This window comes from Sciurus vulgaris, assembly GCF_902686455.1.
Source record: "Sciurus vulgaris genome assembly, chromosome: 11".
In the NCBI taxonomy this organism is placed as follows: domain Eukaryota; kingdom Metazoa; phylum Chordata; class Mammalia; order Rodentia; family Sciuridae; genus Sciurus; species Sciurus vulgaris.
This window is the reverse complement of record NC_136472.1, coordinates 115155637-115179901: the sequence shown is the minus strand read 5'-3', so window position 1 is coordinate 115179901 and position 24265 is coordinate 115155637. Positions and strand designations below refer to the sequence as shown.

General features: G+C 52.6%; 1 protein-coding gene across 1 annotated transcript; it reads right to left on the bottom strand.

Moving 5' to 3' along the window:
- Nucleotides 1-5443: 5443 nt before the first annotated feature.
- Nucleotides 5444-22581, bottom strand: OAF (out at first homolog). The gene is made up of 4 exons (XM_079103893.1): nt 22089-22581; nt 9349-9483; nt 8023-8203; nt 5444-6427 (listed from the first exon to the last, which is right to left on the bottom strand). The coding sequence occupies exons 1-4, from the start codon at nt 22341-22343 to the stop codon at nt 6162-6164; spliced, it is 837 nt and encodes a 278-aa protein (XP_078960019.1). The 5' UTR covers nt 22344-22581; the 3' UTR covers nt 5444-6161.
- Nucleotides 22582-24265: the final 1684 nt, after the last annotated feature.

The window sequence follows — 24265 nt, the reverse complement described above, 5'->3', positions numbered from 1 at the left end:
TGTAATCCCAGCAACTCGGGAGGCTGAAGCAGGAGGATCATGAGTTCAAATCCAGCCGTGGCAACTTAGTGAGACCCTGTCTCAAAATATAAAAAATGAGAAGGGCTGGGAATGTGGTTCCATGGTTAAGTGCCACTGGGTTTAACCCCTGGTACAAAAAAAAAAAAAGGAGGGAGCTTAGGATGGATCCCAGTATGAAGAGAGCACCTACAGATGGGAGAAAATCTTTGCCACCTGCACCGCAGATACAGCACCAACCTCCAGGATATATAAAGAACTCAAAAACACCAAAAATTCAAATAACCCAATCAATAAATGGGCAAAGGAACTGAAAGGCACTTCACAGAGGAAGAAATATGAATAGTCAACAAATATATGAAAAAATGTTCAACAGCTCTAGCCATTAAAGAAATGCAAATTAAAACTACACTGAGATTCCATCTCACTCCAGTCAGAATGGCAATTATCAAGAATACAAGTAACAATAAATGGTGGCGAGGATGTGGGGGAAAAGGCACACTCATACATTGCTGGTGGGACTGCAAATTGTGCAGCCACTCTGGAAAGCAGTGTGGAGATTCATCAGAAAACTTGGAATGGACCTACCTTTTGACCCAGTTATCCCACTCCTCAGTTTATACCCAAAGGACTTAAAATCAGCACACTACAGAGATACAGGCACATCAATGTTTACAGCAGCTCAATTCACAATAGCTAAGCTATGGAACCAGCCTCAATGCCTTCAACAGATGAATGGATAAAGAAAATGTGCTGTATACACACATACACACACAATGGAATATTACTCAGCCTTAAAGAAGAATGAAATTATGGCATTTGCAGGTAAATGAATGGAACTGGAGAATATCATGCTAAGTGAAATAAGCCAATCCCAGAAAACCAAAGGCTGAATGTTCTCGCTGGTATGCAGATGCTAACACAATTTCGCGGAGGGGAATAGAAATTCACTGGATTAAAGAAAGGGGAAGGGAGGGGGATGGGAATAGGAAAGACAGTGGAATGAATCAGACATGACTTTCCTGTGTTCATATATGAATACACGACCAGTGCAACTCCACATCATGCACAACCACAAGAATAGGAGCCTAATTAGAATAAATTAGACTCCATGTAGTAATATGTGAGCATGCACTCTACTGTCGTGTATATCTAAAAAGAACACAATTTTTAAACAAAGAAGAAGAAAAAAGAACAAATCATCACTCCATCCTGCCTCCCCTGCTTAGGAATCAGGACCTTTCACAGCATGACATGCAGCAGGAGCCAGAGTCAAAGCAGTGAGAGTCACAATCAGCCAGGAGGATGTGGGCATCACCCTGCAGGGCAGAGGCCATGGGCTTGTTCTGCTGGGCCTTGGTGCCTGGGTGCTGAGGTGGCTTGTGACCACCATCTGTCCCTTGATGGAAACCCCAGAAGTCTGGACCTGCTTCATAGAGAAGGTGTGCACCAAGTCCCTGCCAGGTGAGCCGCTGCTCCTCTCCTCACCTCTGCCCTCTTCCCTTCCTTGTCCATCTGTCGATCTGGGTGGAGGCGGTGGGGGCTTACTAGGGAATGGCCAGCTGGGACACTGTTGTCATCAGCCAGGGTCTCTGCAGGAAACAGAATCAACTCAACCCACCTTTAGTGATGACTTGGCTTATTTACAGGGGAGCAAAGCTGAGGAGCTAGGACTGTAGAAGCAAGAGGACAGCTAGCATGGTGGCACACACCTGCAATCCCAGCTACTCAGGAGGCTGAGGCAGGAGGATCACAAGTTCAAGGCCAGCCTCAGCAACTTAGTGAGACCCTGTCTCAAAAAAATAAAAAATAAAAAGGACTGGGATGGAGCTCAGTGGTGAAGCACTCCTGGGTTTAGTCCCTACTCCTGGGTGGGAGGAGGCAAGAGGAGGAAAATAGCAGGTTGGGAGCCCAAAGAGACACAGAACCTGGGAGAAATGGAATCACTGCCACACATACCAAGTTCTCTCTCATTTTGCCCTCACTGTGCTTCTCGGCTTTGGCTGAGCCCATCTGGAGGCCAGCCTCCTGGGACCCACACCAGGGCAAGTAGCGTAGAGGGAACCACCAACTCCGCTGTCACCTGGCTGCGGACGATATTATGAATAAACTCTAGAATGCTACAATGTTTCTCACTGGTCCAAGGACAACCATTTTATAACACCAAGTGATGACAGATGTGATGGGATTGGGCTGGTTTCTGGTTCCCAGCTGGTCAAACACCAGCCTAGATGTTACTGGGGAAGTATTCTGTAGATATGATATATCTTTATAACCACTTGACTTTAGGGAGATTACCCTTGTAACGGAGGTGGGTCTCGTCCAATCAGTCGAAGGTCTACAAGCCAAAACGAGTTTCCTGAGGAAGACTATAACATAGGGATCCGAGTTTCCAGCCTGCAGGCCTGCCCTACACATTTCAGAATCCAGATGACAATGTCAACTTTTGCCTGAACTGCCAGCCTACTGGGATTTGGACTTGCCCATCCCCGGTGAGCTAATTCCTTAAATCTTTCCCTGTGCATATGTATCCTAACGGTTTGTTTCTCTGGAGAACCCTGGCGGACGGTGCCGGAATGTTGGGGAAATGGAAACACTCATGCACAGCTAGTGAGAGTGTAAGCTGCAACAGCCCCATTTGGAGGATGATTTGACATATCTCCTGCGCCTTGCTTGCCTGCGAGGTGGATATTCTTTGCCACTTCTGCCATGAGTCTGACATGTAAGAGCAAACTTCAGCAAACCAGCCAGCTGTCCATCTTCAGCTGAATGGCTGATAACCAGTGGCGGAATGTTGGTGATTCAAGACAGTGCAGAGCTGGGGAGGTGTGAGAGGTAGCCAGTGAGGCCCTGCACTGGATGGAGGTAGTGAGGGCTTCCTTGCGGGGGGCACACCCAGGCCACCTACTTAGGACCTAGTCAGGACTAGGCCTGCACCCACATTCCTCATGGGCATTGTTAGCCTCAAGCTTTGGTTCTTCAGCGTGGTCTCTGCCCCCTTTTATGCCAGACTCTTCTATTCTGTGAAGACTGGGCAGAGGTCCCCTAACTGTGGCCCCCCTACCTGAGACCTCGCTTGGCTGATGAGACAGCAGGGAGAGAAGCCTCGAGAAAAACCCAGGGTAAGGCCCAGCCTCTGGTCTCCCTGGAGGGCACCTCACTCACCTTAAAAGGGAAGCAGTCAGGAGTCTGTTCCCGCCAACTCTGGTACTAGGGAAGCTTGGGTCCCTCTTCACCCTGTGTATCCAGTGACTACCACTACAGGGAGCAGGTGCCCACTTTTAGAGTTCTCATGCCCCCTCAAACCCACGTCTCCCTCCCTGAGGTGAGCTGTGCTCTTGGAGGCTCGAGATGACCCGTCTGATGACCCACTGGAGTTAGGAGTGGCAGGGAGAAAGGTGGCCTGGAGTCAGCTCCCAGTTCTTTTCTCACTCGCTGTCTGACCTTGGGCAAGTCACACAATTTTTGTAGGTGAGCCACACCTGTAAAATGTCTCAGAATCCCTGCCAGGAGCCAATGGGCTCATGCATATGAAGAGACTTTGTACACCCTAAAGTGCCACAGAGAAGTAACTACTGGTTACGTTGCTTTTCCTGGGAGTTTCCACTTGGCCATAAAGTCCTCCCGACGATAATGAGTCTAACCTCGTCTCCTTGGGACTCAAATGGCCGACCACCTGCCCCTGCTTTAACAAGTTCCTGTAGATTGTGATGGACACAAAACTGTGAGAATGTCAGCAGAAGACTTTTGGGTGGCATTCTAGGCACTGGGGGTGGGATGAGGCTGGGAGGAAGGTTTGCAATGGTGGGCTATTACTCGCCCCTGGAATGTGATGCTCTTGGGAGGTGTCTACTTTTTTGAGAATAAAGATCAGCCTCAAACTTTTGGAAATCTCTTTTTCTTCCTCCCTTCAGTACTGGGGATTGAATCCAGGGATGCTCCACCACTGAATTATAGCCCCAGTCCTTTTTATTTTTTGAGACAGGGTCTAAGTTGCCCGGGATGTCCTCAAACTTTTGATCCACCTGCCTCAGTCTTCTGAGTTGCTAGGATTGCAGATGTGTACCACCATGCCTGGCTTAGGGAATCCTAATGATCATACACATTCTTTAAGACCAGGAAGGGCCCAAGGCAGGGATGTCTATAATGATGGTGTCCAGAGCCCCAAATGCAAGGGACAGGCAGCTAGGAGGTGCTTGTCCAGGAAGGTCAGAAAAAGTCTTGAAAACATATATATATATCAGTCCCAAAACATATTTTTTTTTTATAAAGGTCTTTTGAGTCTGTAGGGAAGGCACATATCCTGGGGGCTCTACACAGGGTGGAATGGGCCTCGTCCAAGTATCTCCTCCTCTACGTTGAACATGGCTGGGATTCAGGGTAAGGCCCCAAGTTGGACATGAGAAGGAGAAAAAGGCAGGGCGCACCTACCCACTTTACCCCCTGGCAAGGTTGCAGCAAGTCTTTGAATGCTTAGAAGGCATGCCCACCCAAGGCTATCCCCAAGGACGCTCCACTTGACCACAGCCAAGAAAGTCTGGCTTCTCACCAACACTCTCTTCTGCACACAGCCTGTTCTAGAGATGAAGGAACAGGTAGAGGGATAGCGCCCCAAACCTGCTTCCTCCTCAAGACCTTGGAGGAAGGATGGGGACCCTGCATGCTCCCTCCTACGGAGCTGGGTTCTCTGCAGGACCCATGAAATCCTCCTGCCTCCACCTGGCTCAACTTGTCATCTTTCAGCCTCAACCAACACCCATATCTTCCAAGAAGCCTTCCCCACTAAACCCAGGCTGCACATCTCTCCTTCTGGAAGCTGCCAGCACCTGCCCAGCATTTCCTGTTACAGCCTTTTAATCCTGGAAGATGCTAGGGAAGTGAAGAGCCTTTCATGTCTGCTTTGGTAGTCTCAGGTTCACAGATGAGGCGACATCTGATCTTTTCACTCATAGTAGCCATATTAATAATAATGGCTAAGGACAATCACTTAGTGATAGGCACTTGACACGGATGGATTCACTTTAAATCTTACAAATTAGTTTCATGTTATCACTGAGGCCAGAGAATAAGGTAACTTGACCCAAGATTGCACAGCAGGATGGCTGGTTCCAGAGTCTCATTTTTGTCTTTTTTTTTTTCAATGCTGGGGCTGGAGCCTAGGGCCCGGCACATACTAGGCAAATGCATTACCACTAAATCACACCCCCAACCCCCTGCCTCTCAACCTCTTGAGTGCACAAGTTTTATTCTATCCTTCCCTGGTAACACCCTCCCTGATACCTGCCCCTTCTCCAAATGACAGAACACCCAGTAGGTGCTTTTAGAAGATGCTGTTCCCAAATGGGTCACTGATCATATAGGAGGACAATTCTGACACCAGGTGGCAGTACTGGATAAAATTTTTCTCCAATCTGGGTCTAGCGTGTCAAGTAAAAACTTAAAACTTTTATTTCTGGTACAAATGATAAATACTTTGTATTAAAAATCTGGAATTCAAGTTTTCCTTGTACTTCATACTCCCTTCCTGCCCCAGAAGCTTACAAAAATATTTCTGTTTAGAGGGAAGAAGAGCAGGTGCCCACTCTAGGGGCAAAGTCCAGGTCTGGGGAAAGGCACATGTGGTCAGCATCAAGCGTGGGAGGTGTCTGCTCAGCCCCACACATGGCCCGCCCTTTTGGGAAGAAGAATGCATGTGATCGGGCACAGGGGGTGTGACATAGGTCCCCAAGAGCTCCCTCTTTGGGGGTAAAGATCCTTTCGTTGGTGGGGAACAGGAAGGGGTGGCGAGGCCAGCTCCTTCTGCACATGAGTGGGGAGACAGGTTAATAGGCAGAGCCTCCTTTTAGGGTCTAAGCCTTTGAAGAGCTGAATCTCAGGCGGTCACATTTTGGTTGCTTGAAAGTGAACACTTCAGGGGAGATGAGAGGGGGCAAGTTTGGAGAACTGGTTTTGTCCCCTCTGCCCCCAAGGAAGGCACAGGGTGGGAGGGGGCTGCCTTCCTGAGTCGCCCTGCTGTGGGCACCCCGTTCACAGTCACACGAGAGGCAGGCAGGCCCAGGCTTCAGGGCCAGGGTGTGGGAAGGGAAATAAGGCCTCAGGTGGGGTTGCCACCTCCTCTGGTGGCAGGGCCCCGAGCAGCCCTGCTAGGGGTCCTCATCCCAGAGACACAGTTGCCTCTGGGGCACATAGAAGTCAAAGCTATAGTTCTTCTGGCAGCTGCGGATGCCACACTTGTAGGGCGCGGGCCGCTCGCGGCTGTGGCAGTACTTGAGCATGCAGGGGTACCAGGCCAGGCTCAGGCCGTAGCGGCAAGTGCAGGGCTTCCCACGGTCTCCCACCAGCCTGCAGCGCAGCAGTTCCATCTGCTCAGACGCCTTGGGCAGAGCCTCGAAGACAGAGCTGTCCACACCTGGGGGAGAAAGGCAAGGATGAGAAGGGAGGGGAAGGGGCATGCTAGCCTTGGGCCGCAGCCCCTCCCCTCTCGGCCTCTTCAGTCACCCCAATCCCAAGGGTGCCAGGGGGATGCAGAGGTACGTGGGAGGCACCGAGTAACAATCACCCTCATCCACTGAGTCCCAAGTGTGTGCCAGGTATTCTACATTCAGTACCTCTTTCCTTCACCCCATGAACTAAGCACTGTCGCCCCTGTTTCACAGATTAGAAAACTGGCCCAGAGCCAGGCACAGTGGCACATGCCTGTAATCCCAGTGGTTCAGGAAGCTGAGGCAGGAGGATTGCAAGTACAAAGCCAGGCTCAGCAACTTAGTGAGACCCTGTCTCTGAATGAAATAGAAAGAAGGACTGGGGATGTGGCTCCAATCCTTGGTATTAAAAGAAAAAGCAAAAAGAAAAAAAGACAGTAAAAGAAAACTGGCACCCAGAGAATTTAATGATGTGGCAGAGACCACACAGTAAAAGAGGAGTCAGGACTGGAACCAGGTCTGACTACTTCAGGGTTGCACTTGGCTTTAAAACATCACTGTACTGGCGTGTGCCAAAAGAGAGGTGTTGGGGAGACTGGGGAGGAAATTAGGAAGGCTTCTTAAGGGAGATGGTGTCCGAGTAGGGTCAGGCAGGAAGAGGACAGCCAAACATGCCCACAGATGAGGAGACAACAGGGGCTGGCCCAGGCTTGGCTCAGTGACTGTCAGGGGGCCCAGCTTCTATGGGATGTTAGTGTCAGGTTTGCACTTAGTTTGGGGTGCGGCCCATGGAGGACTGGTGAGCCAAGCACGGCTGGCTCTAGAGCACCTCCAGATCCAGCCCGGCCCAGGGAACAGCAGGGTTTCTCTAGTGCTCAGCAGGCTGCAGGGAAGGATCAGGGGCCGGGAGCTGGAACGGTGAGGTTTTTCTGTCCCTTCCACACAGAGGCCCTGAGGGCAATCCTGGGAAAGGCACAGGGACCACACAGAGCTGGGGGGAGGTCCCAGGGGTCAGGGTGGGAGACACTGGCACCAGGGATGGCTTGAAGCTGATTTCTGGGAGTCAGCAGCAGAGGCGGGCAGGGAGGAACAGGTGTCTGTGGCCCCGTCCCATAACAGAAGGGCTGTGTGCTAAGAGCAGGGATAGGAGGAGTGTTGGAGAATCTCCCTCTGAAGGGCTTGGCAGTCCCTGTGTCCCTCCTGGGATGAGTCCCTTTCATCCGGATGACACCGATGGCTACACAGGAACCACTTCCTCTAGGAAGCCTTCCCTGACTGATCACAGCCTGGCTTAGAGGTTCCACCCCAGTGCCTGGAGCTCATCATTAGAGCACTCTGGCACACTCGAAGCTTTATGAATCTAGTCCCTCATGCCGCCAGCCCTGCCCAGGAAGCTCCTCGGAACAGGAATTAGGCGTCTACATCTCTGATCCCTAGGTTGACTCATCTCTGCAGGTGCTCAATAAACATCTCCTGAACAAATGAAGGAGCCCCTCAGCATGGTGCCCCTTCCACCATCTGTGATGTCCCCCGGCCCCCTTCCCTCTGCTGTGCAGCAGACAGGGCCCAGCGTCCAACTGACCTTGCTCTAGCCAGAACCGGACATCCTCCTGGCGGGTGTAAATGGCATCTGCAGCCTCAGCGCATACGTTGTGAAGATGGGGACTCAGCAGGCCACCCTGGCTGAAGTTCACTGCGATGTCCATGTGCAGCTGCTCCAGGCCCCGCACCTCCTCGGCCTGCCGCACTGCTCGTGGGTTTTTCTGTGCGTAGAGGACAGGAGCCACTCCTACCTGGCCTCAGAGTGCTCCCAGCCCAGATCTCCCCTGATCCCTGAGAGCCAGGTGAGCCCAGGATGGCAGTCAAGGGGCACCCAGCCCCACCCCTGCAGCTGCAGGGGCAGACCGGCCTTGCAGCTTCTATCCAGAATGAACTGCTCTCCAGCTGACCGCTGGGGCCTGATGGGAGGTGGAGGTAGGCAGGCCAGGCTACTAGTTGACCCAGGGTAAATGACCTCTCGGGTCACGTACTTTGTTGTTGTTGTTGTTGCTGCTGCTGCTGTTGCAGTGCTGGGTTGGAAGGCAAGTGCTCTGCCACCAAGCTACACCCAGCCCTGGTCATGTGCTGTGCACACCCAGGGAACTGAGTCTCTCTGGGAAGGGCAGGCAAAAGGGAAGGGAAAGGGAGGGGCAGAGGTCATGGGGCAGGCCTGCTGGTAGGCCAGGGAGTTCAGATGAAGCTGGCAGAGAACAGGGGTCTCGGGAGGGGCCAGTAGCTGGTCAGCAGGTTGAAGGACTGTGACTGCCATGCTGAGCATGTGACATGCATATTTCCACTACATTCTCGCTCATAACTCATTCTCTTAGCAAGAGAACTGAGGCTCTAAGGGAGAGCTAATGTGTCCGGTGTCACCAGCTAATGAGGGATACAGAAGATGTGACACTTGCCGGGTGTTGTGGTGCACACCTTTAATCCCAGTGGGTTGGGAGGCTGAGGCAAGAGGATTGCAAGTTCCAAGCCAGCCTCAGCAACTTAGTGAGACCCTGTCTCTTAATATACATATACAAAGAGCTGGGATGTGGCTCAGTGGTTAAGCACCCTGGGGTTCAATCCCCAGTCCAAAAAAAAAGATGTGATACCCAAATCTGACTTTAGGGCTAACCTTTCATACTTGGGAAGACCTGGGCCAGGGGCCAGATAATCTGGGAGTTGAGGTTCAGTGCAGATTAGTAATCTGGGGTTTTGGGGTCAGTTTAGCCTGGGGTAAAATTAGGGGTTCAGGGTCCAAGTGAAGGCTAAGGTGGGTCAGGGGCAATGGGTCAGGAGCAGCGATCAGAGGACCTGAGCGGAGGCTGGGTTGGGGACTCTGGGTCAGCAACTGGCCAGGGTGGTGAGGGTGGGCACTTACCTGCCGCAGTTTGGCCATGGCCTCACTGGGGATGATCTCATTGTGGTGCAGTCGGGTCACAAAGCAGAGGGCTTGGAACTGATTCTGCCCCTTTTCCAGCTCCCCCAGGATAAGGGCTCGGAAGATCTTTACATCCTGAAGGGGAAGAGCAGGAGGATGGGACACCAGCTGGAGGGAGGGGGTTTCCACCCCAGACTATCCAGTACTCAGCTCAAACCCTGGAGAGGAGGGTACCTGGGTACCCACAATAGACACCTTCCTCCTCTGCCTTAGGACTTTATCTTTTCCATTTAATCCTGTGACTTAAAAGAAAGACCCCACCCAAGTGTTCCAAAGCTTTCTGGAAAATTGACAAAGTAAACCAATAAAAAAGAACCGTTAGCTGGACATGGTAGTGCATACCTATAACAGAGGCTTGAGAGGCTGAGGCAGGAGAATGGCAGGTTCAAAACCAACCTCAGCAATTTAGTGCGGTCCTAAGCGACTTAATGAGACCCTGTCTCTAATTAAAATATAAAAAGGGCTGGGGATGTGGCTCAGTGGTTAAGCACCCCTGGGTTCAGTCCATGGTATCAAAAAAAAAAAAAAAAAAAAATTCAGGAAACAAAGAACTCTGACAGTATGGAGCTTTGCCTTGAAGAAGACAGCATCTTTTAACCTCTTTTTTTTTTTTTTTTCTTTTTCTTTTTTGCAGTGCTGGGGATCAAACCCAGGGCCTTGTGCATGTGAGGAAAGTGCTCTACCGCTGAGCTACATTCCCAGCCCAACGGCACCTCTTTTTGGCACCTGGTTTGTTCAGAGCTGAGGATTCCACTGGATGGAGCCACTGCCCCCACCTGACCAGAGCATCATTGGGGTGGGTTTGTATGTTCACAAGTCAGATTCCAGAGCTTCTCTCTGACCTTATTTCGCAGGCTTGGGGACATATCTCCAATTGGTCCTGGTATATCTGATTAGCCAGGCTCCTGGCCACCCGCCTCCTGTTTTAGGGTTAGTGGGGGCAGGGCTGTGTCCAGGGCAGAGACAGCAGGCTGCAGCTGTTGCTGCTTCCCTTCCCGTCAGAGGGAGCTGGGATGGCTCACCTTTCCCCTCCACTTCCCCTTTCCCTAGGGGGTACTAATGGCATGATCAGCAGGCCAAGAGCTCCTTCCTGTTACTGACTCACTGAATGAATGGGGGAATATAGTGGGGCAGAGGGAAAAGGGCCCCTTTTCCAATCTGGCTGAGGCTGGGACCCTATGCTCCCCCCTACCTGTACTTCTTGCTCCCCAACCCTCCAGTTCTCAGCCCTCTCTGTGCCTTGGCTAACTCTGTTCCCAGTGAGAAGTTAGCAAGTCCCAGTCAGAAGCGGTTTGTATTTGTCAAGGCCCCTCCTGCCATGGAGACACCCAGGCTTCCATGACTGTTGGCTTGGAACCCCGCTGTCTCTGGACAGGCATTTATATACAGCCTTGGGCAGTCATTATTTCAATACTTGTGCCTGGGGCAGCCCTCCTGAGAGAGCCCGGTTCATTCAGTGCGTATAATACACCTGGTAGAGCACAAGGATTTTGAGAATAGGTCCAAGTGTTCTAGGTGCAGACAGAAGGGGCCCACTTTCCACCCCAGAGCTGCAATGTATTAGCTGGTGCCTAGGCTACCCCCAACTTCTCTAAGCTTCACTTGTGAAACAGGAAGAACACATTTGCTGATAGGTTGTCACCTGGAAGCAGTGAGCACTCAGCACGGGCTAGTTGTGGTTACTGTCACCACTGCAGTGACTGGTAAAGGCTGCAGATGATCTGAAACAAATGGCTGCCTATGGTCTCTGAAGTCCCAGGTGCTTCTGCAATCCTGTAACTCTACAGGGTTTCTCTTACTTCCTTTTGCTGCAAATGATTTCTGGAACAATGAGGCATGGGAGTATATAGGTTGATTTTCCAGAAAGGGAAACTGAGGACCAGCTGATGAGAAAGATTCCATTAGGTTCCTTATGATCCCAGAGATGTGGAGACGGTGAATCAGAACTCTACTTCCCCTTGACAGGAAATTCCTTCGTGGGTCACAATGCTGGCATCTCCTTTTCCTGCCAGCCTGGGTCATCTGATCTTTCATTCACTCAGGTCGGCTGAGGGGACACTGGAGGTGAGGACACTGGTAGCATATTCCACTTTGGGCCCAATTCCTGCCAGGTGAGACTCAACACCAGATTTCCCTGCCAGAAACGAATCAGGCATATGTCCCTGACTGAAACCCCCAGGAGGGATCCAAAATCTACCTCTCTGGTATTTTCACCCCCTGGTATTTGTTTTAAAACAAACCCTATGTGGTGTGGGTGGGTAGGGAAGAATGGAGGAAAGTTGGATTGTGTAGCAGGGGAATGAGGAAAGGGGGTGGGGGGGGGAGGAAAGATGGCGGAATGAGACAAACATCATTACCCTGTTGTACATGTATGATTACACAAATGGTGTGACTCTACATTGTGTACAACCAGAGAAATTAAAAGTTGCACTCCATTTGTGTACAATGAATCAAAATGCATTCTGCTGTCATATATAACTACATAGAACACACACTACATACACACACACACACACACCCCCTATCTGGATGTTCATGTCTTCTCCATTGCATGTGTACCACCCTGTGGTCTGAGGACTGCTAAAGGGTCTCACCACTTGGTAACATCACCTGCCCATCACTAGCAGGAAAATGTATTTGAGTTTTTAGATCAAAGGGTGAAAGAACTCTGTTTGAACTGCCCCCACCATGTCTATATTAAACAATAATAGCAAAGACAACAAAAATGCTACAAAAATGGGAACCTGACAGGAGGAGAGAGGGAACAAGAATTTCTCATTGAGACAGAAGAGTTCCTCTCTCTACCTGTTTGTGCAGGACAAAGAGTTACTGAAGTCTCTAACTGGAAGGGAGAAATAATTATTATGGATCAAACAGGATCAAAATCCTTGCACAAGAGAAGGCAGAACTTTGACTATTACCAAGTTTGGAGTGGGTAACTTGATCAAGGTCATGGGCTGTGAGAAAAGGCATCCAGGGTTTTCACCCAGGCAGTCTAGTCTGAGTCTAAAGCCAGAGCTCTCTTAACCACGATGCACACTTGCCTTCTAATCAATGAGGCCGGTCACTCTGATGTTCAGCTAAAAAAACAGGCTCAGGCCCACAGGGGAGGTGTGGTCTTTTGGTGGTCACTCAGCTAGAGTGGCAGAGGCAGGATTAGAACTCAGTTCCTTTTTCTTGTCATGCCCATCTGGCAGGAGCCCATAAGTCTTCAAACACGTGCCTGGGAATGTGGCAGCCCCTGCTCACGCTGAGTGACAAACAAATCATGCAAATAAAAGGAAATGAGGCAGGAATATCCTTCTAACTCACCTGCCCGCCCCATTCAAGACCTCTACACTCTGAATTCTCCTATCTTTTTAGTTCTTCCTCTTGAAAACCACATTCCCTTGCTGGCCTCAGGGAGGGAGTGGGCAGCCCCAGTCTCTAAATCTGAGTCTTAGGTTATAGGGCTCCGTTATCCTGACCTGTGTCCCTTCCACCTACTCCCTACATCTGACTTACTAGCAAAGTTCCAGGGCTTCCTTTCCTCCAGAACAAATGGAAGGACAGGGTGAAGAAGTCCCCCAGCTTTGAGAACATCTGGCCAGATAGAAACCTGGCTCCCAGCTTTCCTTGTCACTCAGGAGTCCCCTGGGATAATTCACCCAAATGTGGCCTAGAGTCCATGGCAGATGGCATAACTGGGTAAGAGCCCATGGCAGGGGCTGGAAGCAAGTACCTCAGGCTGGACTCCCAGGACAGGAGGGCTTCACAGGGTTTCTTCTCCTATGAGTAACCAGGAACCTCGAGTCCATCAGGAAAAATGGGAGCATACAACAACCAGGGCCAGAACCTGGGTGTGTGCAGGGCATGGCAGGTGTGCCCCGGAGACAGTGTTTGCTAAAGTCCTTGTCTGTAGTCGTAATAAAGAGTTGGTAGGCTCCAGGCCAACACAGTAGTGCAAAGATTCCAAATCCTGGCCTTGCCACCACTAGCCACATATCCTTAGGGGAACTTGCTTAAGCTCTCTGCACCATAGTTTCCACATCTGCAAAGTGAGCAAAACAGCAGTTGCTACCTTGAGGGATTGCAGTAAGGGACAGATGAGTGAAAGTTCTCAGGACTCAGTGGGCTGGACTCGGTTTCCCTCTGTGGCTGCAAGCCCTCACCTTTGCTTGCCTCACTCCCACTGTAACCTACTCCCAGCCTGAAAAGCAGTGAAGATTTCTCCCCTTATAGATGCACTGGAGGCCCAGACAAGTTGGAGGAGTCCTCTGTGGCTTGCAAGTAGCCAGCACATTAGTGAAAAGGCAGGACTTTCACAAGCACCAGGCTGGGCAGAGGAATAGCCAAGGCCAAGAAAAAGGCCCCTGCAATTAGGGGAGTCCCAGGAGAGGCTGATATCTGACAACTGACGTCCATGCAGTTCAATAAGCCTGAAGGTTGAAGTTTACGCTAAGTGCTATGGAGGCAAAGGATGAGGCTGGGTGGAGGGAGGGAGGAGAGGGCCTTTCAGTAAAAAGGGGGGGTATTTACAGAAGAGAGGGAAGTATGGGGGTCTCCTAACCCCCCCACCATCCCTCCATGCTCTCACCTAGCTGCCTAATGCCCTTCAAGACGCCCTTTGTTCTCGCCATAAGTGCACCGCCGGAGGTTGCACCCCCCTGCCCGCCCCCCCCCCACTCCTGCCCACAGCAACTCTTGCATAGCCCCACACTGAGGCAAAGAGACTACAGTTCCCAGAATGAGCTCTACCATGTCACCCCTTGGGCCTTTCCATGAGTGATTCCTCTGCTGGGATGCCCTGTGCCCATCTGTCTACCCTGTTTTAGCCTCAGTCACGTACTACCTGCTCAGGCTTGTCCCTGATGCTGCCCACACCAGTCTCCAGGAAGCCACCCCTGCCACCAGGGCCAGTGTTGGGACTGCCCACCTTACTTGTCTTGCCTTCCACACTCGGTTTAGGAATACGACTTCCTGAGGCTGCAATATTTTATGTGCAGTGGGTCTCTGTCCTCATTCTACATCTCCTGCCCAGGCAACAAGTGATCCAGTCCCTTGCTGATCTGACCCTGGCTCAAGTGTATTGGCTTCAGCTTATTTATGCCGTAGCCCCAGGGTCTGGCACAGAGCTGGGTTCCACCCTTGGTGGCTAGGTGAGCAAATGGATTACGTAGGGCAGTCAATCCCCTCAACCAACAAGCCCCTCAGATCATCTCTTATTGGCCTTGCCTATAGCTGGGCTCCTACAGGCTGGAAGTCCTACAGTTGCTATTTTGGTTTCCAGAAGGTTTATGGGATCATCTACTTCACGGCCCAATGAGGTTCCAGCAGGGAAAGTGACCTTCACAAGTTACACAGCCGCAGGGCCAGGACCAGAAGTCCAGACCTCTCAACTCTCAGTCTGGTGACCTTCACACTCTCCCAAGCTCCCTGCTTAGCCTGCTTTAGATACTCCATGTCTCTCTGCCCTCCCCCTGCCACGCCATCTCCGTCCCAAAGAGAAGACAGCTTTGGCTCAGCTGTGCTGGGGTTCCAGGTGAACATGTAAGAGATGGCACAGAGCTGCCCCGGAAAAGCACTTGGGCCACAAATGCCCAGTGCTAAGTCCTCCATGCCTCCCTGGCGAGAGGCCCCAGGGAAAGGCTCCTGGAGGGAGGGGAGGCAGCACTGCAGAGGGAGGCCCGCGGCACACGGGCCCACATGGCTATCTTCCAGACACAGATAAGACTGCAAAGTGGGCAACACACTTTTTTGCTTCATCCACTGTTATCGGAGTTTTATGTTATGCATAGGCAAGTCTAATCCCAACCCATGCCAGCCTTACACCTGCTGTCCCCACTCATGGCCACACATCTTCCATCTTTCACACAGACCTGCTAGTTCTCCATCTCGCCCCCTCCTAGCCACTTCCACTGTCACCAGTGGCTCCTGCTCTTCCTCCTACACAGGTGCTCACCTGGTTCCTGCCTCCTCAGTCTCTCCCAAGGAGATGCCACCTCACCCCTTTCTCTCAGAGACAGTCTCTCCCACCCTCTCTTGGCTCAGGTCACACATTTCCTCAGTCTCCAACACCCTCCTCCCTGTCTGAAACCCCTCGGTCTCATGCCAGCATCTCAGCTCCAGCTCACACACACCCCGTCTCACCCGCGGCCTGCCAACAGCCCCCTCACCCTGCTGCACACGGCGCACAGCTGCACACTCCTCAGCTTCAGCCCATCAGCCTCCCCTTGCCCTCTCTGGCCCTTTGTGCTGCCATTCCTAGCTGCCTCCCCATCACCAGCTCCTAGCTTTTGGGCAGTGGGTGGCAAGGCTCCTGGTCTCAGACTCTGCTGTCAGTCCTTCTACCACCAGGGCAGAGAGAAACCAAGGGGATCAGGGTGTCAGAAATGCCTTTCCCTATGCCTCTCTCCAGCCCACCACTGCACACGGTGCCCGCCCGGGGCAGGGGCCCTCATGAAGCAGCTTGTCCCCTCCCAACCCCCTTACTCCTGGACAGCTGGTGCTTGCTGTCTCCTGGGAGGGTCCTCTGCCATCCTGGTCTCCTTCCCATCACCACCAGAGCGCGTGATTCTGAGGCCCAGGCTGAGCCAATCTAAATATTTATTCCTCTGCTCCTGGCTGGGGCTGCTTCATGGCTAGAGAGGAGCCAGTTTCGCTGGGCTGGGGATGGGGAGAGGGAGAGGGAGGAAGACACTGGCCTGGTGAGACAGCCAGGATCCTTCCCAGCCCCATGCTAGACACAGGAGCACCCTGGCCAGTTTCTCTCACAGGAATTGGGACAGATGTGCTCAACCCAAAGCCAGACCAGTGCCCACCACCACGAGAAGCTGCACAACCTCAGGGTCAGGCCCTAGACAGGGGTTTCTTGTTACTAGATATTACTGCAACCACTAGCCAGGACAAGTGCCCTCTGCCACCATTCAACAGCCCTTCCCAAAGCCCCTCATGCTCTGTCAGCCAAATCCCAAAGGTCACCACTATCCTGAGTGCCCCAGGGAACAATGTGAGGCTTTATGTGGATCAAGTGCGCCCCACTGTCCTGCTGACTCAGGGCTCCTGAGATGGGGCTCCACACTTCCCTCTCACTTAGATTCCAGCCTTCCTTGTTCTCCACCCTTGATTTAAATCCCCAACATTTAAACATTTGCCAACTTAAAGGACAGAAGCTCCTCATGATGCTTTGGTCCCTGGAACAGGAAAAAAGACAGCTTATGCTTAACGCCCACTGAGAAAGGAGAGCTGGGACCGAGGGGCCTGCTTAGCTGCCTGGCACTAGCGTTGCACTCCGAGGGCAACTACCCCAGCCTCTGCTCTGCAAAGGTCCTCTCAGTCACTTCCGGCAGCCTTGAGCATCACACTGTTGTCCCTGGCTGCAGGTAAGGTAAGGTGTCTGGGGCTCAGAGAGCTTAAGAGACTTGTGAAGTCGCACATTTGGTAAATGGCAGAAAAATGAACACAATGAGTGAGCAATACCATCCGTGACTTATTTTGTAAAATCATCTGCCCATCCATCCCTCCCTAGAGGTCATACAGGGAAGGAAGAGTCCTACACACTGCCAAAGGTTCTATACCCGATCCACTGGGCAAAATGAGCTTGGGGAGCAGGGACCTAGCCCAAGTCCACACAGAGAATTCGTGGATTTGTTCCTGTGCTCCTACATTTTCTCAGCATCCTTCTTCTCCCTTCAACCCACCTCAGGGTCCTTCAGCCTTCTGGAAGGACACACTCAGGGTGCCACAGAAGTCCAGGAGGTTGGGCTATCGTGATGGGATTCCTGAGTCATAATCCTGGATCATTACCTTTTTGATCTTGTCAGAGACTACTGAGCTCAGTATGCACCTCTGTACCCTGGAGGTGATCTGTGCTTCACAATGCAGTGGTAATGACCAACAGAGGCCATGAGTGTGACCTGAGGGACTGCTCAGTGAATGATGGCAGACATGTGGGCAATCCTCATCTTCAGGCTGGGCCCTCTGCCTGCCTGTCTGGGGAACGGGTGTCAATCCCAGTTTACTCAGCACTGTCTCTGCAGGGTGGGGCCAGAGAGGAAGAGCTCCACCTCTTCCTCTCCCCACTGTCTCATGCCATTGTCTCCAGGGGTGGTGTTCATGGTTGGCCTGGGTCTTTCACTAGTATCCTGCTGGGACATAGCACTCAGGGGTGGGAGATGGTGGCCAAGGTATAGGTAGTGCACTTGAACTTTTCAGGCAGGACTGCTGATCCTGAGACAAGGAGGAGTTCCTCAGGTGCGGAGGAGGGACAGGTAAAACACAAGGGATCCACATACACCAGCCTGTCCGGCTACTTCTCATAAATTCCTGAGAAAAGGCCCCGCATAGGGAGTGGGCAAATAGCTCAGCTGGCAGAGCGCTTGCCTTGCATGCGCACGGACCTGGGTTCGAATCCCCAGCACCTCAGAAAACGTGGTCCTTCAAAAAAGAAAAGGCCCTGCACTCCAGAAAGTTCTGGGTCTCCCTTGAAAGCACTTCTGCCCTCTGATCCCCAAGGAGACTTCCTCTCCACCACATACCTCCATGCCAAATCATAGGGGATCTAACATTGGGTAGGGGGATGCTGGGCCCCAAAAGCCTCTGCTGTCCCACACCTGTGTGATCCCTTGGAAAAAACAGGCTTAGGCAGCACCATGGCTGGGTGCACCCTGCACATTCTCACTGACTGTGTCTCATGGCTTCCAGACCAGGAGCCCTGACACTCTCTGGACAGTTCTTTCCTCTGGCTCCCACTTACCCATCAGTGCCCAGGGCACAGTTCAAGTTTTCAATCTTCCTGGGTCCCTGTCCCTTTGTTGTGATGCCAAACTGATCTGCAGTGCCATGTGCCTCCCTAATCTTGGCTGTTTCCTCCAAGATTCCAGTCCAACGGTCCCCATGGTCCCCTCCTCCCTCACTTTTGGAGTGTCTCCTTCCCCTCCCATGTACCCACCCACCTGATGCAGTCACACATGACTTTCTTCATATCTTTCAGCCCCACCCTCCCCATCCGGCCAGCACCAAACCAGGCTGCCTGGAACATGACTCATCCTTTCCCCAGCTTTTGGACACTCAGACTAGGGGACAGAGGCAAATGAAAACTTGGACAGGGACAGGAGCTTGGGGGAAGGGCTCCTGTCAAGAGAGCTGTGAGACAAGCAAACAGGTAAGAGACTGGGGATGGTGACAAGCCTGTTATTAGACATGCCCAATGGTTATGAACGTACAGGTCTAATTACATGTAGAGGATCTGGATTATATAGAAGACTATTATTGCCTGTTGAGTGTATATTAGGAATTAAAGTTCAAGTACCCAGGGCAGAGAATTAGGCCTAAAGTATATATGCTGCCTACAACACATGGGGGGCTATGGATGTAGGTAAGTGGTAGAACACAAGCTCAGCAGGCTTAAGAGCCTGCGTTCCACCCCCAGCACCAAAGCCAAACCCTAGGTGGAGTGTTAGGTTTCAAACACGTGGCAGATTTGGGCTCACTTTCACCTAACAGTCTAACCTGGTTCTTCCTCCGGGTCCCCTCTGCTTCCCTGGAGCAGCCAGGCCAGGGGTTGCCAGACTTTGCTCCCCACTACAATCACCTGGAATTCTTTAAAAAACACAGCTGTCTGTGCCCACCTTCTGACTGAATGAGGATGGAGTGCTGCCTACGCATGGGAAATTTTCAAAAGTCCCCAGGTGATTCCAAAGTGCAGTAAAGCCTGGGAGCCTGGCTCTGAGTAAAGCATGGCATTCTTTCAGAGCTTTGGCTCGGTCAGCCTACGGCAAGGCTTGCTGTAGTGACGCATGACAACCGTTTGACGCTTCATGGAATCTGCAAATCGAGACTGGGCTCCAGTGGCAGGTCCACAATAGCAGAGTGGCGTCAGTCTGATGGCGCTGGAACCATACCTGGGAGATGGAAGGAGCTGGAGAGAGGGGGGCTGGACAAGGCCGTGTTCTGTCCAGCACAGGGAGATTCACGGTGCCCCTGTGTCCTGCTAGGACAAGGATGATCACTTCAGCCCAGAGGCACTGGCCAGCTCTCCAAAGAGCTCCAAGGTGATAATGAGGGACTCGAGTCTCTCTCTCGGACTGACTTTTCTTTGTGATCTCAAGTCAGTCATTCAACTCCTTTGAGCCCAGGCTTAGGAGGGTCGTTGATGGCTAAATGTTTTGAGTCGCAATTATCAAAGCAAAGCTTCTCTACTTCCTGAGCACTTAACACAGTACTCTGATGCAGAATGAATGAAGGGGGTACTACCCTCTTCAGTTGCCAATAGCCAGGAGGGGGCTGTGACTGACCCCTTTATGTAGATGAAGAAATGAGGGCTCAGAGAGATGAAGAGCTGGCCCAGAGCTAACCAGCTGAAGTGGTAACCAGGCCTGTGTCACTCAGTCAGGACTGTCTCTCCTAAAGGTGATTAGATGGAAAACATTACTGTCCCCAGTGGATTCAGGACTTTTCCCAAACCACCCCCAAAATGGGTTTGGTACATGAAACACAAACATCACAAGTTTCAAGTCTTTTTCTTACAGGGAAAATCATTACTTCTAGAAAGAACTTTGTGGTGGAAATCTGCCAGACAATGAGGTATGAGGCCTTGAGAAGTGAGCCAGCGACACAAGGGACTGGGGCCGGTTTTGGCTGATGGAGATGGTGGACAAAGATGGGCAGACTGTTCCCCCCTAATCCCTGTACACCCCAATGCCCCAGGCCAAGTGAGAAGCCTGGAGTTGAAGGGGCCTTGGAGCTGGTTCCCTTTTGTGCCTTCCACTCCCAATTCCCTCCCTTGCTGATGAAATCGGAGATGCCAAGGGCGGGTGTGAAGTGCCAGCTTCTGGGTCAGAGGCTAACCTGAAAAACAGACGTCAGAAATCTGGCTGGAGGTTTGAACCACTCTGAGGATTAAAATGAGACACTTGCCATCAACTCAAGTGCACTAACTGGGCAGTCGGGTGTCCCCCATATGCTCAGCCCGAGGCCCCAGATCCCCACCCCCACAGCCAGCCACCACCCCTATTACAGTCACCTGAGCTCTCCCTCTCCTCTCCCTTCGGGGTAGAGCAATAAAAAACCTTCCAGCTGTAGTTAGAGGCTATAAAGCACAACCCCACCCACCACCTGCCCAGCCCGTTGCCTTTCACTGCCCTGGCCTCAGCCTCAGCCCTAGACACAGGAGAGGTCCCAAGGATGGGCAAGTAGAGCTCCAGGGTTCCAGAGTGGCCGCAGCATTTGGCCAGTGAATAGGGTGGCCTTCCAGACATACAGCCTGGCCTGAAGCCCAACTTTAAGGTCAAAGGGCTTAGAAGAGAATTAGATTCCTGACTGCCGATGGACTCAGCCACTTTGGGTTTTCCAAGCACAGAACATCCTTGATAACATTCCCCTGAAATTAGGTGGACATGGGATGTTCAGGCCCTATCAACTTCCCTGTCTCCTCACACAAACTCATCTCTTCCTACCTGCATCTGAGAGCCTAGCTAGGGCTGGAGGAGTAAGGTTACACCATCAAGTTCTCCCATCTATGATGACGCCCCCCATCAGCTAAGGCCTATGACAGGGATAACTTGGGACAGATCAGCAGTGGAGCCTTACCCCTATTCCACCTTCCACTGAATCTTCCTGACCCCTACCGTCCATGGCAATCTCATTGGGTTCTTAGCCAACTCCCAAATTCTGCCCCTATGCTCACAAAGTCCCAGGCCAGCTCCCCGTCTCTAAGAGGGAGGAGCGAGGTGGTCAGCCCTGGCTTCTGCACAGCACTTCTGTGCTCCCCCAGAGACAGAGCTACACAGGGCCTTTTGTTACTAGGGTAGGAGATCAGGAGACTCCCTTTGAACACCATTTCCTGCTGCTCAGTCACTGTTAAGTCACCCAATGCCCTTCCAGGTTCATGTCCTGAACACCCAAGCACCTCCACTCTGCCCCTTCCAGTCCTCTCCACAGCACACACATGCATTGAGTAGCGGCTCATCTCTGACCCCTGCACCTAATCCGGACCAAAATTTGGGGTTGGCCAGCCCCTGCCAGGCAGGGTAAAGGGTGACACCTCTTCCAGAATGAAGGGCCTCACTTGGGGGTCTCTCCCCAGGTCCTCCAGCTGCAAGCTTCCTGGTCTTCCAGGACAAATAGGAAGAACGCCTCCTTGGTTTCGGAGGGGCAGGGACAGTCAGCTCTTCCCAGGAAAGTGAAATGGGGAGAGGTGCTTCAGGGATCTCAAAGTGTCAGGGCTGGGAGCCCTCACTGTCCTGTACAGAGGGGAGAAACAAGGCCGGAGAAGCAAAGGGACTTGCTCTAGACCACACAGCAACACAGGAAGAACCCAGGACGCCTGATGAGTCTCCTGGGATTTTCCCCTCTGGAGAGATTACTTCTAGAAGGGAGCAGCTGTTAACATGAACTCTTGAAGGAGGATCAGCTGGAGGAGGCAGGTGGGACAGAGCTGGTCAGGGCAAGAGAAGGGGGGCCTGTACTCGGGGACAAGTGGTGAAATGCTGGAAGCTCTGGAGGGGGCAGCAAAGCAGTTCGGTGGGTCTGGCCGCTCGGGAGTGGGGCAATGAGGTGTAGGGAAGAACCTGCGAGACCTTGGGCAAGTCACGTTCCCCTCCTGGTCCTGGTTTTTCCACCTGCAGACTCAAGTGTGCCTGCGACCCCGGCGGGGAGGCGCCGGGCTCGCAGGTCCCACCCGGCGAGCGAGGGGATCTCACCTTCTTGAAGTCGGCGGTGAAGGAGACCAGGGTGCCGTCGGGCTTGCGCATCTCCAGGCTGATGCTGTCGGCGTCGCTGTCCGCCTGCAGGCTCTCCTCGGTCACCTGGCCGTCCGGCAGCCGCACGCGGACCCGCAGCTCGGCGGGAGCGCCCGCCCCCGCGCCCACGCCGCGCGGTGATCCCAGCAGCAGCGGCAGCAGCAGCAGCAGCGCGGGCAGCGTCGTGGGGACATCGCGGCGACCCGGGGCGCGCATCCCCGGGGGCCGCCGCGGCCCTAGCGCGCCGCGTGGGGGCGGGGAGAGGCGCTGGGAAACTTGGCCCCGAGTTAGGGGCTAGTTCGGGGCGCCCGGGGCCGCTCTTCTGAGGGAGCCTGCGGCGAGGTGGCCCGCGACGTGGCGCGGACGCACGTGGGCTGCCCCCAGCCGCGCCCCGGTGGCTCGACTCCGAGACGGCGCCCCGCGCCGCGGCTCCCGCGCCCCCGACTCCGGCGCTCGAGACTGTTTTGCACTTTTCATTCAATCCCACCCCCCCGTCACTTCCTTCAGAAAACAGAAACCACCGGGACCTGCCTTAAAGAGACCGCGCACCTCTCGGCCCTTAAAGGGCCCGCGGCGGCCCGGGGGAGGGGCGGGGAGAGGGGACCGCCGCCAGCGGCTTTGTGGGAAAGGGCTCTCTCAGTGTCCCTCCCTCCCCGCCGCGCCCCGGCTGTGTCAGGAGTTTGCCCTCACAGCAAATCCCTTCCTCCCAGCAGGGGCGGGACGCGAGACTCTTCCCCCGCCCCTCTTTTTTTGGCTTGTTCTTTTGCCACGTGGATGAAATAATCAGGCTTGGATTTTTAGGGGTTTTGTTTGGTCTTTTAGTTTTTCTGACACAGCGAATTTCTCAAAAGCGTCTGCAAAATCATACCTCACCTCACACTCGGTCTTTTTCCTGCCCTAGGTCCGAGAGAATGAAGCTGGGGTTCTCTCCCAGCCTTGACCCAGGTCAGGTGCGAGATGAGCAGAGGCTACCGAAGAAAGAGGACGTGGCCCTCGAAGCGCCCCTATTTTGTGAGTCCTTGTTCAGCTTTCTTTTTCAGTCCAGTCTTCCTCATCTCCCCAGTTCATGGCTTTTCCTTGGTCCAGTCCACTTTCTCGGAGCCCTTACTCTCTCCAGGTAACAGATGGAGCTCATCCAAAGAACGTTAAATTTCAGGTCACTGGCGCTTCACACCCACAAGCTGTGAGGAGACATGCCTGCCCTGCCATGCACCCCGACAGCGAGCTGGGTGAAGAGGCGGACTCTGGATCCTGCAGCGTCTGCTTAACTGTGCCATTTGGGCATGTTTTAAATATTCTTTGCACCTCGGTATCCCCCAGTGAATAGTGAGGGTTGCTGCAGACTTCCACTGTACTGCCAGCCCCCTGCCAGAGAAAGCCCCCAGGGACCTTCAGAATCTATTGTTCCCCTATATTTTGTGCTAGGTCCCCTCTTCTCTCTGGGATATCGATGGCAGCCTTCTTCCCTCCTAGGGTGAGCCCACACAGTGCCCTGTGGACTGGAGGGTGGCCAGAATCCACCTCTTACTACCAAGGCAGAGCCCTTTCTATAACATTCTGCTGCCTAAATTTAGAACCGAAGGGGATTTAAGAGATTATACGTGATTCAGGGTTTTCCAAATTTGTCCTACCTCAAGAATACTTGGATGCTTGTTAAAAACACATTCTTGGGTACCCAAACTTACAGACTGAAACCCTAGGGAAAAGAACAGAGAATCAGCATTGTTGACAAGGCCCATATGATACTTGATTATATCAAGAGTGACAGTTGGTACTTGGACAGAAAGTTAAACATAGAGGATCTAAAACGCACAGCATCTTTCCTAGGAAGCCACCTGGCCCTTTAACACTTGATCTTCACCATGGGGAGATGAGGCACACTGCTCGAGAATAACTGGATTGTTCCCCTAGGGATTCCTACCCTAAGCTGGTAGTAATGAAGATGAGAGATGCTCAGGGTCTCAAAACTGGCCTCCTGCCTTACCGGATGCTAGGTGTCAACACTGCCTTAAAGCTCGGTCTTCCCTCCTGAGTCAGCCACATAGTCATTAAGGGCCTTGTCCTCATTTTCTAACTTCCCATTTCAGGTCCTGACCTGTCCATCATCACCAGCTCTGCTCTCAGCCTTATTTCCAGGC

Excerpts from the sequence above, each read along its gene's own strand:
- OAF (XM_079103893.1), bottom strand. The coding sequence starts at position 22,343 with ATGCGCGCCCCGGGTCGCCGCGATGTCCCCACGACGCTGCCCGCGCTG. Across the intron at positions 8,204-9,348 it reads CCATGGCCAAACTGCGGCAG|AAAAACCCACGAGCAGTGCG; the intron begins GTAAGTGCCCAC and ends CTCTACGCACAG. Across the intron at positions 6,428-8,022 it reads CCGGTTCTGGCTAGAGCAAG|GTGTGGACAGCTCTGTCTTC; the intron begins GTCAGTTGGACG and ends TTTCTCCCCCAG.